This window comes from Bradysia coprophila, unplaced genomic scaffold, assembly GCF_014529535.1.
Source record: "Bradysia coprophila strain Holo2 unplaced genomic scaffold, BU_Bcop_v1 contig_348, whole genome shotgun sequence".
NCBI lineage: Eukaryota > Metazoa > Arthropoda > Insecta > Diptera > Sciaridae > Bradysia > Bradysia coprophila.
Genome location: NW_023503606.1, coordinates 55,390 through 74,126, shown reverse-complemented (window position 1 = coordinate 74,126; position 18,737 = coordinate 55,390). Strand labels below are relative to the sequence as shown.

The 18,737-nt window shown below is 36.3% G+C and overlaps 1 protein-coding gene across 4 annotated transcripts in view; it reads left to right on the top strand.

Moving 5' to 3' along the window:
• Positions 1-18,737, top strand: part of LOC119079854 (glutamate receptor ionotropic, kainate 2) — a 39,342-nt gene that overhangs the window by 9,177 nt on the left and 11,428 nt on the right. For all 4 annotated transcript variants that reach the window (XM_037187923.1, XM_037187921.1, XM_037187922.1 and 1 more), the window contains exons 3-8: positions 6,164-6,415; positions 15,500-15,675; positions 15,768-15,821; positions 16,579-16,743; positions 17,068-17,220; positions 17,498-17,701. In XM_037187923.1, coding sequence (XP_037043818.1) covers positions 6,164-6,415; positions 15,500-15,675; positions 15,768-15,821; positions 16,579-16,743; positions 17,068-17,220; positions 17,498-17,701 — 1,004 coding nt within the window. The remainder of the gene's footprint in view (positions 1-6,163; positions 6,416-15,499; positions 15,676-15,767; positions 15,822-16,578; positions 16,744-17,067; positions 17,221-17,497; positions 17,702-18,737) is intronic.

Sequence of the window (18,737 nt, the reverse complement as noted above, 5' to 3'; positions counted from 1 at the left end):
GTTTGCTGTTTTTCCGATATTTTTGACACCCCCCTACCCCCTGTCCGAATATGTCCATTTTTTGATACCCCCCCCCCCCCGGTGGACGTCCAAAAAACGAAATTTTCCACAATTTTTCAATATTTCCATATTACAAAAACTAGCACTTTCTTTTTAACGCGAAACGATAGTAGAAGTCGAAAAAGAAGGACTAGCATTTCAGCAGACTCGCTTTTTTGGGAATACATTTGGTGCAATATCTGAGGTTCAAAAAACTATTTTCTTAACTCAGACTTTAGTGCGGAAAAACTAAATCCTTCTCCGGAAAACAAAATCATAAAATTGCTTTGTTACGACAAATCGTGTTCCTAACTTGTGCCTTAGCTTGTAATTTGTGCATACGATGTGTTGTCAACCTCGGCTTCACCTATAAGATCGTTTGCGCAAAATGTCCATTTAGAATAGCTATTGTAAAATGGTATCAACAATATTATTGAAATGGTGTATGTATGTCAAAATCGCGAAGCCTATTTTCTCAGTATATTACCAACAGCAAATAACCACCTGGCCCAGTATTTGCTCGAAGAAATAGGAAATTTCAACTCGAGCGAAATTACAGCCATCACTTCGCTCTGACCAAAAACATCGCTTTTGTTGGAATTACCTATTTTCTCCCCTCGGTAGGTAGACACATATCTATAAGTTGGTTGAGTCTTTAATTTTTAACAAGGAACCATAAATCCACATTCCTTACCGTAAACATTTCAATTAATGTAACACCACCGACCACAATGCTCTCTTCTCTAAACGTATCGGAAAACTATAAAATATAAACGAAGTTCCTTAAGCCAATGCCACTCAGTAAATAACAGATGTTTTTGACTGTGACCGAAATCCCAAATCAAATCGACACCTCCATCGCAGCAAATCTCATAAATATCCTTTATTTACGAGCCCATTTACAGGCCCCATATTATGGTGTGTCGCACCGCACATATCTGTTTGGACTCTCCAAGGAATACAATTGTTTTGTGTGAGATTTGTAAAAGTTTGAAAAATTATTACCATTTTTAATCTGGTAAGCCAGTTGTGTATACACGTTGTACGTACATTTTTATTGCTGCAATGTCGATAAGAGGCTGAGAGATACGTTTGGCTGGAAGCGAAAGATAGAGAAAACGGGAAACAAGTAAGGAAATTGACGGTTTCATCCACACAAAACTTCCACGAAATGTTTGGAAAAGTAAAATTTTCCTTCCGAAAACTGTAATGTATTCATAAACTATGAGAGCGGAGCTAAGTTCTCTGGGTGCGCTATTAGGGAAAAATTAATTTTCTGAATTTCCAACTTTTAGATTAGTTTCTGACTCGGTCGTTCACTTCCTAACGGCGTTATCTTACACTAAACTTGATAAACCATAAGAATATCTTCGGAATGGACGTACCGTACGGTGTGGATGTACGGAAATTTTCCTCCAACACCATGCTATTACTTATAAAAGGAAAATATACGAAAGCCAGACCTCATAAATTTCAATATATATTTTGTGTAAAAGCCGAACCGTTTGTGTCTTGCATTCAACTAAAAGCGATTTCCAAACTTTGACAGGTGTCTAAAAGTGTTAGCTGAAGCTTCTTCATAGTTTGGTTGTATTCCCTCTTCCTCTCTGAATTTGTTTAGAGATTATGTTGTAATACACAACGTCTTCACTGGGTTTACTCAAGAAATTAATAATTCACCTTCAAGCGCGCGCCAGGAACTTTTTATTCGGTTTGTGCTGAACACATAAAGTGCTTAGAACGATAGAAATAGATACATCACACGTTTACACGAAGTGTTTTTCTCTGTATACCGTCTACCTTAATAGTCTTTAACATAATTTTCAACACACCGTTTCAGTCAATTTCACATCATATCAGAGCTTTGAGATAATTTAATTTAAGTGTTTTTGCTTCCATTCAACTTCCCAAACCCGAGCTATTAAACTTTATTATGCAAATGCCAAGACTCGGATTGAATGTCACGATAAAACTGGGAAATTTCGCATTTCACCTGCGTTTCGACAACGACTATATACTTAACGTGTGCTACAATCAGCTCTCAAATGTAATACAACGTTTGAATTATACCACAATCAGACAATAGTTCAACATAGAGATACGTAGTTGATTTGATTTCCTCGTTTCCCTATGATTTTCTATTTAAATGGCAATGAATGCCTGAAATCGAAGGGTATGGGCGCGAAATTCAAATTAAATATGAGAATTAATGGGAATGTGTGGGGTGTGGGTTGGGTGAGGTCTACTCACTCACACTGGTTTGTTATAGTGCCAAGGGTTTGGAATTAATTCATCGATTTGAAAAGAATTTCGGTGAAACATATTCGTTGTCAGTTGATGGGAACGCATGGAGAGAACAATTTGAAAGGAATACTGAAGTGATTTGCAAAGTTTGTGAATTACTTTAACAAATAATGTTTTGCGTTGCCGACAAACGTTTTATGCTAATCTGCCGTAATTTGCAGAAGAAACTTACAAATTATTTATTGTCAAATTCCAGCGGTAAGCCTCTTAAGACCATTTCAAAAATTATTTCTAAAAAAACTCCGATCTCTTGGTGTTTTAAGTTTTAAGTTTCTTGTGAATGCATTTCGTTAGAGCTAAGTTTCTTGAGCAAATTACGGCAGAATGACAAATATTTTTCGTCGACGTTTTTGGGATTCGTGGCAATTCTGTAGTGAAAGCACCACTAACTGAGTTAGGAAGTTTGGGGATGAGTTGAAATTTCATTTCAATTATGATTCGCCAGACTTTCCCGTGTGCAAATCGGTATAGTCTTCGATACAGCACTGTTTTGAGTAACACCATCGCCATGGTTTGATGAGAAATAATATTTACAGCAATGCAAAACGTCGACGTATTTGGTTCTATCTCAAATCGAAACGATGATTAAATGTCTTATCATTAAGTTGAAGTTAGAAATTAAGGAAAACAACAAACAAAATTCGGAGAAGAAATTGTCGATCACGAATTTTAATTTGATTATCACCGCCTCATTTTTGAAAGCCTAACAGCTAACGTTTTAATGAACAGCAGAAGTCTTCATAGCGTCTCTCGTTTCTAAGCTGGAGTGGCAGCGAGTTATATAACGCAGGTTCAGATAAGAGCAAACACCGCTCACCGATAAGTGATTTACGAGCTGATCGGCAAAACCCAGCACGTTTATTATATAAACCTTACTTACTTACTTACTTTACCGGCACTACAACCCATTAAGGGTCTTGGCCTTCTCCAACATGCTTCTCCAACCGGACCTATTCGCGGCTAACGATTCCCAACGAGTGACACCGATTGTTTGAAGATTTGAGAGGACTGCATCGAACCATCTGGCCTTTGGTCGACCTGCATTCCTCTTCCCTTCAGGTTTGGTTTTCAATATTTTCTTCGGAATACGATTTTCCTCCATCCGTTCAACATGACCGAGCCACCGAAGTCTATTCAGTTTGATGATCCTGACTATGTCTGGCTCTCCATAAAGCTGTTTTAGCTCAAAGTTTAATCGTCTGCGCCATCTGTTTTGATTCGGATCCAGAATCGGTCCGAATATTGTGCGCAGGACTTTCCTTTCAAACGTGAGTAACGTCTGTTCTTCTCTTTGTGCCATGCACCACGACTCCGAGCCGTATGTTACAACCGGTCTTATTACCGATCTGTACAATGTGCACTTAGAAACTCTGCTAACTGACTTGGACCTGAGGATGTTCAACAGACTATAATAGCTTCTGTTTCCTAAAGTTATTCGCCGTTTGATTTTGGTTCGAATGGGTGATGATCATGTATTCCGTTTTTGTGTCATTCACCTTTAACCCGAGGTCGGAACCTTTCCTCTCCAAGGCCACAAAGTTTTCTTTAACAACTTCCATATTTCTGCCGATTATATCCAGGTCATCTGCGAAACCAAGTATTTGACTGGATTTGGTGAAAATAGTGATGCTGGTGTCTGTCTGGGTGGCCCTCACTGCTGCTTCAAGAATCAGATTGAAAAGCAGCGTTGCGAGAGGATCTCCTTGGCGTAGTCCTTCCTCAATGTCAAACGATTCTGACAGTTTGTTTCGAATCTTTACACGGCTGTTAGCTCCTTCTAACGTCATTTTCGTCAGGGCGATCAGTTTTTCGGGGATGCCAAACTCGGCCATCACTCTCCACAGTTTCTTTCTGATCACACTGTCGTATGCTGCTTTGAAGTCAACGAAAAGTTGGTGCAGTTCGACGTTGTATTCCTTGCACTTCTCCAATATTTGTCTGATTACAAACATTTGATCTGTTGTTGAACGACCTTCTCGGAATCCACCTTGGTATTCACCAACTGACCATTCCATGTACGGGAGCATTCGACGGTATAAAATTAACGCGAATATCTTGTAGGCAATGTTCAGTAAGGCTATTCCTCGAAAATTACTGCAATCCAACTTATCACCCTTCTTGTATATCGGACAGAGTATGCTGGTCTTCCATTCATCGGGCAATTCCTCTTCATTCCAGATACGCACCACGAGGTCGTGAAGTTCCACACATAACGCATTACCTCCGTTTTTAAAAAGTTCGCCAGGGAGATTGTCTATACCCGCGGCTTTGAAGTTCTTAAGCCCTGATATCTCCCTGATATTATATAAACCTTAGTCATGTGTTATCGACATAAGTTACGACAAAAATAAGCAATGAGGATTTATATAGAAAAATCTCCTGTTAAAACTAATGAAGTAAAAGATTTTGAATAGTAAAGTAACAGATTCCACAACTATTCGGCCTTTCCCACAATTTATCATAATCTTCAGACTTTGAGCTTTTAATTCGGAATTGAAAGGAAGCTTAAAAAACACGAATATATAGCTGGAAAGCCGACAATGTTTAGCCTACATTTGTGCGTTTTTCATTGTTTTTTTTATTCAATTTTTTATTGAAAGCCAACCAGTTTTGCATTTTTTGAAAGGGTTTCTGTTAAAAAGATGTCGTCGAAGATGCAATAACAAACGCTCTAATGTGAGCTAAGAATTGTGGGCTTTTCCCTTTTCAGCTAAGTATCATTGCCTCTGAAAGCTTTAAACCAGTGAGTGTCGAACAAAGTAAAATGAGAATGTAATTCTATGATTAAGAACGAAAAGAAGTTCACTCATTACCACTCCGTTAAGAATTTGAATCGCTTGAATCTATCGCGTGACACAACTCAACCAATTTAAATATATAGCCGAAAGGTAAAACTGAACTTCAGGATAAAATATCAACTCAAAGAAATCGGAGAAATTGATTTTTTTATTATTTGAGATAAAGACAAGACTCCTCTCCGTACGACATTCTAAAGATCTGGTTACGGAAGAAGTAGAAAACGCTATTCGTATACTTTCCAACAAAATTGAATTATGACGAAACAAGTTGAACGACAAAATTATTACCGGTTCAATGTCAAAAACTATTTTCGCTCAACGATAATTTCGCTGGTATACGTAGAACAAACAGAATGATTTTATAATTTCACTTGGATAACGAAGTGCAATTCCGTGAAGTTGAAACTTTTAACGAGGAAGAACGTAAAGAGCCAGTTTCGTTGAAAACTGTAATAACTGAGATACGTGGAAGGAATTTTCAGACGTGAAATAATTGTGTGTTGTGTCATTTAAGTTTTCTTTAATTTCTCTTTCTCATAGTTGTCTGCTTAAATCCGAGAAACTATGGCTTTAATGTCTTATCCAACAATATGACCATTTTCCATTATGTAGTGAGCGCCTTTTATTATATCCCTGATCCCACAGCATTACATAGACTAAAACGCGTCGATTTATCGCTATGCATTGTGCAAAAGTGCATATCGGTTGTCGGTGTGTTATACACAAAACAGACATTTTATTCCGAAAGCTACACAATAGACACAATGCACCAATTGCCTTTTTTTATATTTCTAAAAGCTTCATAAAAATACAATTAACGGATATATAACACATTACACAAGCATATTGCTTCGTGCAATCTATTGTACAATGAAATTCTATTCAAAACATTGAGTTGTATAAAAATTGGTAATTTATTTCTGACTGGATGAACGTGAAGTCAAGTATAAAATGCGGCGTTCGCTCGACCGTTTTTTTTTAGTATTGTTTCAAACAATTGCATTTTAACAAATTCCGTTTAGTTTGTCGACAAATGGAGCTCGGTGTGCATGCCATTTTCGGACCATCGGATTCACATCTCGGTTCACATATCCAATCAATTTGTAAAGCTTTGGATGTGCCGCATATTGAGACGCGATTCGACTTTGACCACGAACAGAGAGATTTTTCCATTAATTTGCATCCGTCACAGGAGCACATTAACAATGCATACAGAGATCTCATCATATTTTTGAACTGGACCAAAGTAGCAATTATTTATGAGGAGGACTACGGTAAGTACATATTCATACTATTGTTTCCTGTCTGCCTTCATAATTTTTAATGTTATGCAACTGAACTTTTAATCGGTTTAGTTGTTTTGATTATTTCAAACTTTATGCTATGAATATGCATTGCGCATACAAATTTCGCATTTTATAATTCTTCAAACCAGTAGAACCCAGCGCCACAACATAATTAAATAAATATAAAATTCGAAAATGTTGTAACAGTTTAACTAAATAAGCGAATTTCCACCCGGCATTACAGAGGTTGATATTCGGGTCGACGGATACGATATATAAATTTCTGCATAAAATCTTTGCAACGAAAATGTCGACAAGAATAATGAGCTTTTAAAGGGGATTATCGTCGAAATTCTCCGTTTACAATTCAGTTGACTGGTTCCAGTTTAACAGGAAAATGTTTAAAGAGCTTTATACCGAAATTAACGGTTTGTTTATACAATATTTACACTCTCTATCACCTATCGTTTCGCTGCAAAAAAAAGTTATCCAAAATCGAACACTAAGGGATCGTGCACGAAAACGTCGTCTCCAGAGAAGGTACAAAGTGTTTTAAACAGAAAGTTGCGGGAAACCGCCTTTCGGACCATTATTTTAATATCTTTGTAATTGTAATTTATGTTCATTCTTAACATCGTAACTCCCGCGGACAATTCGTGAGGAAAATGGATAGTTTGGAGGAAATTCGCTGGGTCATGACTCAACTCACATATATCAAATTCCATCTTATTTCCTAGTTTTAATCGAGTACTAGGAAATAGGATGAGTTTTGGTGACATTTCGACCACTCGTTTAGAAGACATGAGGAAGTGAAGTTAGGCGTAGGAAGTTGGGAATGTAAATTTTCTAAAATCAACAATTTTTCATTCTAAATTATTACCAATTTTAACAAACAATAGCTCGCTGGAAAGGTCGCGATGAGTTCTAGGAAATAAGATGATACTTGAACGGCGCTACAAAAAATCGTAAATTTGAGTGAAAATTTCCTGATCAAAACTGGTCAAATTAAAACAAATGGGGATTCTTCGTAAAGGTCTCAACGAGCTCCAGAAAATAGGATAAAATTTGAATAAAATTAACTGCAGTAAAGGAAAATTTCTCAGTAAATATGGAAATGGATAAAACTAACTTAAACATATGACTAGGGATGGGAGACGTTCAAAATTATCGATAAAATCAATCGAAAGAAATTATCGATATTCGATTAATCATATCGTTATCGATAATTTAATAACTATCGATAATTATCAAAATATCGAAATTCGATAAATATCAAAATATCGATATTTTGATATTCATCTGAAAATCCATGACAATATACCGATGTATCGATAAATATCGGATTTTCGGATCGAAATATCGATATATCGAATTATCGATATCTTGATAATTATCAAAATATCAATAATTATCGATTATCGATATTTTTTTGATAATTTTCGATAAAAAAAGACGATAATCGATAATTATCGATAAACATTATCATTATCGCCCATGCCTACATATGACAAAAGGTTTATTAATTTACAAAGTTACAGCGTCAAGGAAAGCTTTGTGAAAATGTCTGAAAATTCGTTCTCTAGTGCAAACAGTGAAGTGTTCAGTTTATTATTATTAAGTGAGGTAAAGTCTACAGAAGACATTCAGACATTGTTCAGGGAACCACATAAAAAATACCTTTCACGGTCAATTCCACTGGAGATTCAACAGCACACTTGATATTAAAGAAATTACGAACATATTAAAATAATTGTCGAAAACTGTTTTTTTCCCGCAGCTCGCATAAAAATTTATACAGATTTTAACATGAGAAATTCGAACATATTAATTGCACTTCAAACGCTACAAAAAATGATAAATTTGAGCGAAATTTTCCTCAAGGTCCCTTTAAAAGAGATCCAATTACAATAAATGAGGATTCTTTGGAAAGGTCTCGACTCTTCTAGCTCTAGGAAATAAAGAATTTGAGATGCAAAATATAAAGCAAAAAAGTGCTAAAAATGGCAATTAAGATTTCATCTAAAAATGTTCAGATTTTTGTAAATAGGGGCTGAAGAAAGACTTCGTCGGGAAATGTGGAAATGGATTAAGCTTGAAGCGAAGCTACATCAAAAATGTGATGCATTTAGCGGAAACAGTTACGTGCTTAGCTTGTATTAATTATGTCAGTGAAAGACACAAGACATTAAAATATAGCTCTGGTACATGAATAGACTTTGAATAGCACGAAATATGGTTTAATAATAATCGAAAAGGTTTTCTTGGTCCATTCCCGCAGCTCTAGCATAGAAAAGCGTAGAGCCAATACTTATTTTTTAAATTGATGAACGAAAGGTGTTCAAAATATACAATCGCTAAACCGAACTGGTGTGCATACGTTATTTTGCACCAGCTGGTCCCATTTGGAATTGTATGTGACCAGCTGGTGCGAAATAACGTATGCACACCAGTTCGGTTTAGCGATTGTATATGTGGAGGACGTTCTTTGTGCACGAACCCTTGTTGACGTTTATTCTTTTCCAAATCCGCAAACATTAATTAAAAGTTATTATCAATTTACTTCTTCAGCAAACAGTAACTACAAAACGTGTAGACAACCGTTCGTATGCGACATTCCATGTTAGTTTTGTTAGTTAAAGAGCTGTTGGCATTGTATGAAAATAAAATTTCGAAATCGAGTTATTAAATCAACAGCTACAACCTGTCAAAGTGTGTTTTCAGTACTTGAATACTGCTGAAAAAGCAATCACCGAACTTTTAACAATCGCCTTCAATTTTCCATGTTAGAGTAAAAACTTTATTCGATGTGTACAAATAACAACCCGGAGAAATATTATATACACAACGACAATGCACTCTCAACCACAAGTCCCATGTATAATGCGGGGCTATAAGCGTAAACGCAAAAACAACCACGACAATTTATGAAATTTTTATAATAATTGCAAAAATGAAATTAGTTAAACTATATCATAAGCATAACAGTTGGCCGGCGGCCAATTGAGAGAAAATATATAGAAGAGGTACACCAAGTTCGGACTCAGTGCAAAAAGAAATGGTTTTTTGTCGTTCGCTTTTTTTCTCTGTACACGAAAAAGTTTCTTTTAAAAATAATGTAAAAAGTAAATAAGTTTTGGCAATGTTTGAGCGATGTGTACTTCTCGTGTTCATAATGGCTCTATATCGGATACATTCATAAATTTTTCTTTTCGATTCGGCAGATTTGTTAAATCGAGGGATTTTTTATGTATGAAAAAGACTATACGAAAATCGAACTTAATCGATAAAATCAACGCTATTCAAGCATGAGTGGTGCTCTATATAGAGTACTGAAACTGGAAATAGAAATTTTGGCACTGTAAAAAGTGTGGAAAAGTGTTTATATACAAACTAGTTATGTATTTGGCAGCTGTCGCTACGGTAACTCATGCTTGTAGTGCGTTGATAAAATATTTGCATCGATGATTCTCGGTCGCTAAACAACAAAACTCTCTCGGACAATTCGGATACATCTTTAGTAACCACAACCAGTGATGTGTCTTGAGAAATGAGTGGGGAAATTATACGTTAAGTGTCGAAGAGAGAATTTTTGTGTCTAGAAAATAAACGATAAACTTAATGAAATGTCATCTGTTAGCAACAACGATGACCAAAATCAGAAGTACACTCTAGCTAGTGTTGCCTATTTAGCAAGAAAACTAATTAACTATAAATGAAGTAATAGATTTTGATTGAAACATTAAAAATTAAATTAAACAACAGAAGTACCAGATTTTACTTCTCACATACATCAAACATAACATGCTGATATATCGGATCTATTCGAGGATCTATTACTCATTTGTTGATTACTTTGTTATCGATGACAGATGATAATATATATCATTGATTAGCATTATTAACCTGTCACATACGTCTATTTATCTGTAAAATACATGTTAAAAAAATTGAAGTACAAGATTTGAAATAAACAGATTCAAAATACTTTGATCGATGTAAGTAATAGACCCGATAACAATACTGGTCATATGCTTACCGTCTGGAACAGGTTAATGACTCAGCCGTGATACGGTTTATAAAATTGGTTTGTTGAGTTACTCTAACGGCAATTGAAATCGTCACATTAATTTACCGTTGTAGCATAAATAGGACGTGAATGTCGAACTGAGCTGTTGTTTGCATAGCCCATAAGTTACTAAAAAAGGTTCAATGGTATTGTGGCACTAGTTCAGCTCTAGTGTTACAGATTCCCAAAATGTCTAATCTGATGTTGAACCGGCATTAGTTTCCACACTTATCGATGGTTGCCTTGATTGCGAATCACATAAATATCGTTCGCTAATACTACGAAGTCGTCAAAGTAGGAATCCGAAATCAGATGCTTTAATAGTATTCCAGTTCATTATAACACAATTATGTTCCGCTGCCTCAACTGTTCTAACAGTTCAAACTGGAACACTCTATCGCTTCGGAAGATGATCTGCATTTTCGTCCCGTTTCCCACTACTGTTCGACGTGAAAAATCCCTCACAAATCAATTCTTTTTACTCGATGATGATGACACAGAAGTCTCCGAAACTTCTCAAACTGAAATCTTCATTCATAAACATTCTTTAGAACTTGTAGGCAAATTTACATATATTCGCATTGTGTGGAAATAAAAAATGGAAATAACTGACGAGTTCGAATTCGGTTTGTTTTCTTCTTTGGCACTGGTGCCAACTGATGATATTATCGTCCTATAAAATTAAAAAGAAAACCGACTTATCCAACCACAAATCTCCCCACATAATGTCTATCAGAATTGCTTGCATGACGAGATCCATTACATATATAGATATACACATCTATTGCTGTTGTAACGACCTTATCCACACCAGTAGTCTCGAGTATTTATTCAGGACACGACGAGACGTGTTCTACCTAGCCTCATCCGTCTTTTAAATATTTACAGATCTGATTGTAATTTATTGTGACAAATGTATAATAAACAACAGACCGACAACAACAAAATCGGGGGAGAGACACAACACAATATAAGTCATAAATCAATATCAAAGTAGCTTTAAATGTGTAGCATTGTAAATTTTTACATAAAACAGGAGTTTTGAATAGATATCAAATTTTCATCGAAATCTTGGTCTGGAGGGATTTTCAACTAATATTTTATTCATTCATACAGAATTCTCTCATGTCGGCACTTGAACGAATATATTTAGTTTGATACATGGCATCTTAAGAGCTTTTCAGGATAAAGAAAAAAGAAAGTACATTACAAGCATTATCAACGATGTAATATGTTTTGTTCGGTATTACTTATATGTAATATATACGGAGCCACCCGCGCGTACGAAAATATTTATCGATAGTCATAGCTAACTTCAACTTTCTATAAATACGAAGAGGGGTCATCCATTAAGTACAGACACATGAATTCATTAAAAAATGAGAAAAGTGGACCCTCATTCTACAGTGGACTATTAACATTTTTGAAACGGCTAGCCATATGACAATGAACGATGTGCTTAAGACAATTTGGTCTCAATTTGGTATAACCAAATTTTTGCTAAAATCAAATGAAGTAAAAGATGTTATTTCCTGCACAAAGCGAAAGTTGACCATTACATTACAGTTTGCCCCCTGCGAAAATGCTCGATTACATGTGGTTAATTTTTCGTGAACTGTTATTTAAAATTCAACTTCCGCATGTAGTGACGCAGAATAAATAGGGTGCTGCTGCGTCATTCATTACTTCGAAAACAATTTTGTGATACTCGCACACTCGCTCTAAACAGCCTCTATACAAACAAACACCTCGGGTAACAGTGGCCGAGTTGGGTGGCCGAGTCGGTTTTTGCGACACTCAAAATCCGACAAATTGGTTTAGCGACAAGATTTTTGGATTCGATTTTGTCGCGCGAAAGTTTTGAATTAGTTTCTATATTTAGATAATTAGACTCGCACGATACGAAGTAAATCGTGAGAGTCTTTATGTTTTGCCCACCATCGTGTAAGTAAGTGAAATAATCGAAAACGGCCTATATCGTAGTGGGCAATTATTATCAGTATGATATTATAAGACGATTGAGCCATGTCCGTCCGTCCGTCCGTCCGTCCGTCCGTCCGTCTGTCCGTCCGTCTGTCCGTCCGTCCGTCCGTCCGTCCGTCCGTCCGTCCGTCCGTCCGTCCGTCCGTCCGTCCGTCCGTCCGTCCGTCCGTCCGTCCGTCCGTCCGTCCGTCCGTCCGTCCGTCCGTCCGTCCGTCTGTCTGTCCGTGTGTCGTAACTTTAGAAAAATATGAAAGGACGGTTGAAGCGACACGCTCAAACTATCCAAACTTTTGATCCCGATCTTTTTGACTCTGCCCATCTACAATTATCACTTGAGTCTGGTATATTGATGAAGGGTGAGCCTTTTCGATCAGACCTCAAAAATTTATAGGTCACAGCGTCTCGCGCAACGACACACATCACTCCATTAAGATTTTTAGTCCCAATCGAATTCACTCTGCCCAACTACCATTCTCACGTATGTCTGATATGTGATAGAGGGTGAGCCTTTTCGATGAGAACTCAAATATTTAAGATGCTTCAACAAAGATGTTCACCGAACGAGCGCTGCGCATAGACTAGTGCTGCTGTAAATTTTTGTAATATTATGTAATAAATTCAATTACGCAATATATGGAAATATTGCGAAATCACATAATGGTGTGATAGTTGACATTCAATAGTTGACTATCAAATGTCGAACAATCTAGTAGCTAGCGGATCATACATTTTAATCAGTCAATATATGACGCTCGTCCAGTTAACATCTCCGCCAAAAAATTCTCCCTCAACTATCAACTATTGATAGTTGTCTATCAATATTGGATAGGTAGAATGTTTAACGGTGATGTCAACTGGACAAGAGTCACGAATTGACTGATTAAAATGTATGATCCGCTCGTCCAGTTAACATCTCCACTAAAACATTCTTCCTCAACTATTGATAGTCAACTATCAATAGTTGATAGTTGAAAGAGAATGTTTTAGCGGAGATGTTAACTAGGCGAGCGTCAAGACTTGACTGATTAAAATGTATGATCCGCTTGCGCCTACGTTGTTCGTCATTTGACTATCAATATTTAACTATTAATAGTAAGTACTCTTCATATTATGTGATTTCACAATTGTACCATTTTCGAAATTTAATTTATGTAATAAGGACTACTGTGATTGTAATAGCAGTTACACTCAACTATACTAAATGTGTGGAAATATTGCGAAAATTGTAGTTTCGGAACGTGCGAGTCTATTGCTAACGCGCCTGCCGCGTCAATCTCCTCTTGTTTAAGATTTTATTTACATTTTTTCGCTTTAAAATTGGTTTTAACATAACAAAAACGAATAATCATCACGCTATACACATCAAATCATTTTATTTCGTCTAATTTTCTTCTCCTTCTTTTTTTCTTCTTCTTCTGAGCTATTTTTTAGCAATAAGTCGCACCGACAAACGACTCGGACACTGTTACTCGATATATTCACATTGGTAACGTACAGTCCGATTTAAAATTTCGAACGTTTCAGTAATCGAAAATCGTAGTGTACTTAACCAACACGGATATATCAATAAACTCTTTATTTTAATTTATTTCACTTTAAATAACAATTTTATTGAAAATAAATATTGAAAAGCCACAAAAAAGTCCAAAAATGCTTCATACCCCACTTCTATATAGAAAATAGTCCAAATAGTTCGAAATTTGTTTTCCAAGAGTATGTGACCCACGTGTATACATTGAGGAACTCCTTTCATTAGTTGATTTCACTCTTATATGCAGTAAATAATGAATAACCACATGAAAAACCTCAAAAAAGCGATAAAATTTCGTCTATTTGGGGTGGACTTCCACTAAAGTCGCTCCAACTATCTGCAGTGAAACTTATCCAAGGATGTTTTTCCACAGCATCGTACTACTGAAGCTACGCTATCTTACCATACATATCATGTCATGGACTTGTGCCACTGCAGAAGGTCAGGGACTCGGGAAAATCACCTATTTTTTCACCTAAAATCATTGATATCACCAACAGGTCAACATGGACCTGGTGGTGTGTATACTCAAAATGTGGGTCTCTTCAAGGCCTACAAGGCTAGCTAAAAAAGTTTTTTTCTCAAAAATGTTTCCCTCGATTAATCGCAAGAAAATGACTTTGGGCCACTTTTGGCAGACCCTTACTCATGACCTCGATCGTCTGCAACAAAATAAATTTCACCAAACGTAGTACTACGTTTTACTCGCAATAGTTCAACGAATCGAATGAGATATAACTCAATAATATCCGTGACCCCTCGTCCCAAAATGTCTGATTTTGTTCGATGTTCTGACTCTTAACCACAAACATTCAACAAATTAAGTAGCAGATTTTATCTACACACTCTTCGTCCATTCCGCAGACTCATGAGAAACAGCTAAAAAGCAGATAACAACATCTACCAATTGACCTCCCTCTTTCGTGTAGACGTTTTCAATGGATGTCCCCGAACCGATCTGCTATAAATTTTTTTTTGTTGCTGACTTGTAGTTTCCAGCTAACTAATATCTTTTTCCCCAACCACCACGCAATGAATTTCATTAGAATATTGTATCAACATGTAAACAAAGGAGTTTCGTTTCTTTTATTCTTCTTTTTTTAAGTCGGAAAACAGTGCTTTAACTTTAAAGGAAATTTTTGCATATTTTTTTTTATCTTCCGAAGCTCCATAAAATTCCCTAAACGTTAACTGCTTTTACGACGACGAATAAGATTTACATTGAAATTTATATATTTATTGATTCGGTTCACTTTTATTTTTATATACGGGCGAACATGAATTTGATTGACTAATATTACGGGAGGGTGCATTAAATATTGGGAAATATTGGGAAATTTCGGCGTAATGTAACCGTCTTCTAAAAAAAAATACAAAAAATTATACGACGAAAAAATCCATCGTTAAAAAAATGTATTTTACTTTTACGATCGATATAATTTAATCAAAAATTCAAAACCATTTTTCCTCTGTTTATTTACAACAACTATAGCATCGGGCCTGTTTAAACAGCATGAGCTGATGAAATCATCCTCGACGACTGAACTTTATATAAGACAAGCCACACCTGAAACATACCGACAAGTACTCAAAGAAATTCGACAAAAGGAAATATTCAAAATAATCGTCGATACCAATCCACATTACATAAATAGATTTCTGAGAGCTGTAAGTGGGACTTTATTTCTATGCTTATATTAAGATGCCGTTGTTGGTGTGATGGAAATTTCGAATATATTGTTTCTCGCAAATAATTTCAGATATTGCAACTACAAATGAATGACTACCGATACCACTTTATGTTCACAACGTTCGTAAGTGAAATGTTTAAATTGAACGAGAGGGGAAGTACGCGAGCAAATCTTGTCCCACCTACTACCATTGATGACTATTGGTGGCATCAATACCAAATACCACCTGTCCCAGTATTTTCTCGCGTAGTTCCCTCCTCGGAAAAGTCACCAATATACGCCGAAAGGGCCGGAAGTCACCAATAGGTGGCAATAGACATCAATAGCCGTCACCAATATCTGTCAATAGTCACCAATAGACACCAATACTTACCAATAGAAGGAAATAGTACGCCAATACACGACATTGGACCCGTCTATATTGGCGACTTTCCACTCCGTAAGTGCGCCTTCTATTTCAAAACATACCGCATATCGGGCCATTGTAACGCTTTGTGTTTGACATTTGTTATGTGACGTCAGCGTTACTTTGTCCAACTGTCAGTTGTAAATATTCAAATTTTTGCGCTCTTAACCCTTAGGAGACGTGTTGTTTTAATACAACAATTTCAAAAAAATTTTGTACTGAAATGCAACAAAAATGCAACAATGCAACACTTTTGGTCTACCGTTAGTAATCATAGAGGTGAATTAGCATGAATTGCCGCACAATTTCCTTCTATTGGGGTCTATTGGTAACTACTGACGTCTATTGGTGCCAATAGTAAATATCCTCTGTTCCAGTATCTTCTCGCGTACTTTCCCCCTCGAAATTGAAATTTGAATGTCTCGTTTGATTGCTGAATTTGATTAGCTTTAAATGATTCAATTAAAATTGCAGGATATCGAAACATTTGATTTGGAAGACTTTAAATACAACAGTGTGAACATTACGGCATTTCGTTTAGTCGATATTGGCAGCAGACGAGTCACCGAAGTGTTGGAACAAATTCAAAAGTTTAATCACAACGGACATAACATTCTTAACAATTACACAATCGTTCAGGTATGTTTCAGGCAAAATTGCATTTCCTGGTGTTATGTTTGGGGTCAAGCATACACACTGTATGTAAATACGAAAGGCTGTGGAATATAGTGGGTGGTGAATGTCGACAGGCAAATGTGTATTCTGTTCGCTCATATATTGAAAAATGTCTTCCATTCAATTTAATGTACACATGGGGTAGAGGGTGTTTAAAAGCCGTCTCTGTTTGAGTACGTAATTTATGGAATGAACTTTATGTACATGGGTTGTCATTAGAATACGTTTAAGAATGCAAGCCTGTTAGAGTGGTCAATTCAATTTTTTTTTTAATTGAAATATTAACAGACTGAACCAGCTCTAATGTTTGACGCAGTATATGTGTTCGCTGCCGGTCTGACCGCTTTAGATAGAAGTTCAACATTAAAATCGGTAAATCTTTCATGTGAACTGGAACAGCCTTGGCATGATGGATTATCGTTGTACAATTATTTAACGTCGGTGAGTTGTACAGAAGAGAAAAACCTATTTTTCACAATGCAAGCGGGAAAATAGTCATTTTCTCGCCTCAGCTGAAACTTTGGGAGTCTTTGTTGTGAAAATCATTGACCTAGGGAGAAAGTTGGAAATTTCATTTTTTCGGGTGATTTGTTGCTCTCGCCACGCTCTGGTAACAAACAACACCATCGAAATTACCAACTTTTTTCCTTGGTGAACAAAATACAATTTTCCTTTCTTCGTCGGTAGATTTAATGATATTTTCCTGTTTCTTCCGAAGACTCGCATTTTAGGCTTAACGGGACCAATTGAATTCTACGAGGGAAAGCGAAGCAATTTTAAAATGGATTTGCTGAAATTGAAACGAGAAGAGATCCAAAAAGTCGGCTATTGGAGTCCGGTTGATGGCATATCAATAACGGATCCGACAACATTTTACGAATCGAATACAACGAACATTACGTTAATTGTAATAACAAGAGAGGTAAGTGAAGGGGGGACAGAATAAGATGACAAAAATCCAATTTTGATGAATGGGATTTGGAGGAACCGAAATTTATTTTCCAACTTTGAGTCCGGTGATTTCGAATAAAAGGGGTTTATGACAAAATAATGGAACGGAAAATGGTTAAAAAATATTTTCTTTTGAATTGCGAAGAATATCGGAATGCGTAGAGATTTAAATCACATTTAATGCCATTTATGAAAAGGCAGTGTGCTCCATATATCCAATTTGGAATACATAAGAACGAGAAATAGAAAATAATCTCTACCGTTCGAGTGTACGCTTCGTCATTTTTATTGGAACATTTTATTTCCGTTTCGAACGAGACAACGATAAGACTTTCCACATCGTTCACATAAAATATGTATAAACCGATGGAAGAGAAAAACCCTCTGTCATTTCTCATCTGGCATGCAATATTATAGGGCAAATCCCCGCAGAGGAACACAGAAAAAAAAAGAATTAAATATTTAGAAAAAATAAAGTAATTGAAATGGAATTTGAAAAGCATAAAATTATGAATTCAACTTAAGTTCATTATTCTGCTCACTGAACTACCATAAAGACTTACACACAGAGCGAGCACCGGTTTATTTTTTTCATGTACACACAGCAGCGTAATGATGACACGGGATAAGTGCTCTTTGACACACAAAAAAAGTTTAAAATTTTTGCGGTGCATTTTCGATGTGTACACATTTTCTGCACAGTAGTCTGGGCTGCTATGTCAGAAAAAGACGTCTCGCTCGATAGTGAGTCTTAATCTATTTTGACGATTGGGTGTGATTGAGGGGTCAATGCTTCCGAACTAATTTTCTTTGGTCTTACGGACCGGTAATAACCGATAAAAATCGGATTTTCTCCAGAAAAGTGCTCAAGAAAACAGATGAAAATGTTTATCGTCCTTGAGTTCTAGAACAGGGAAGACGATGGACCCTTAGGCCTGATGGAATTCTAGGAAGTAGCCTCTGTAGATCTAAAAAACTTCCTAAATCCAGAAGAGAGTTAAAAACAA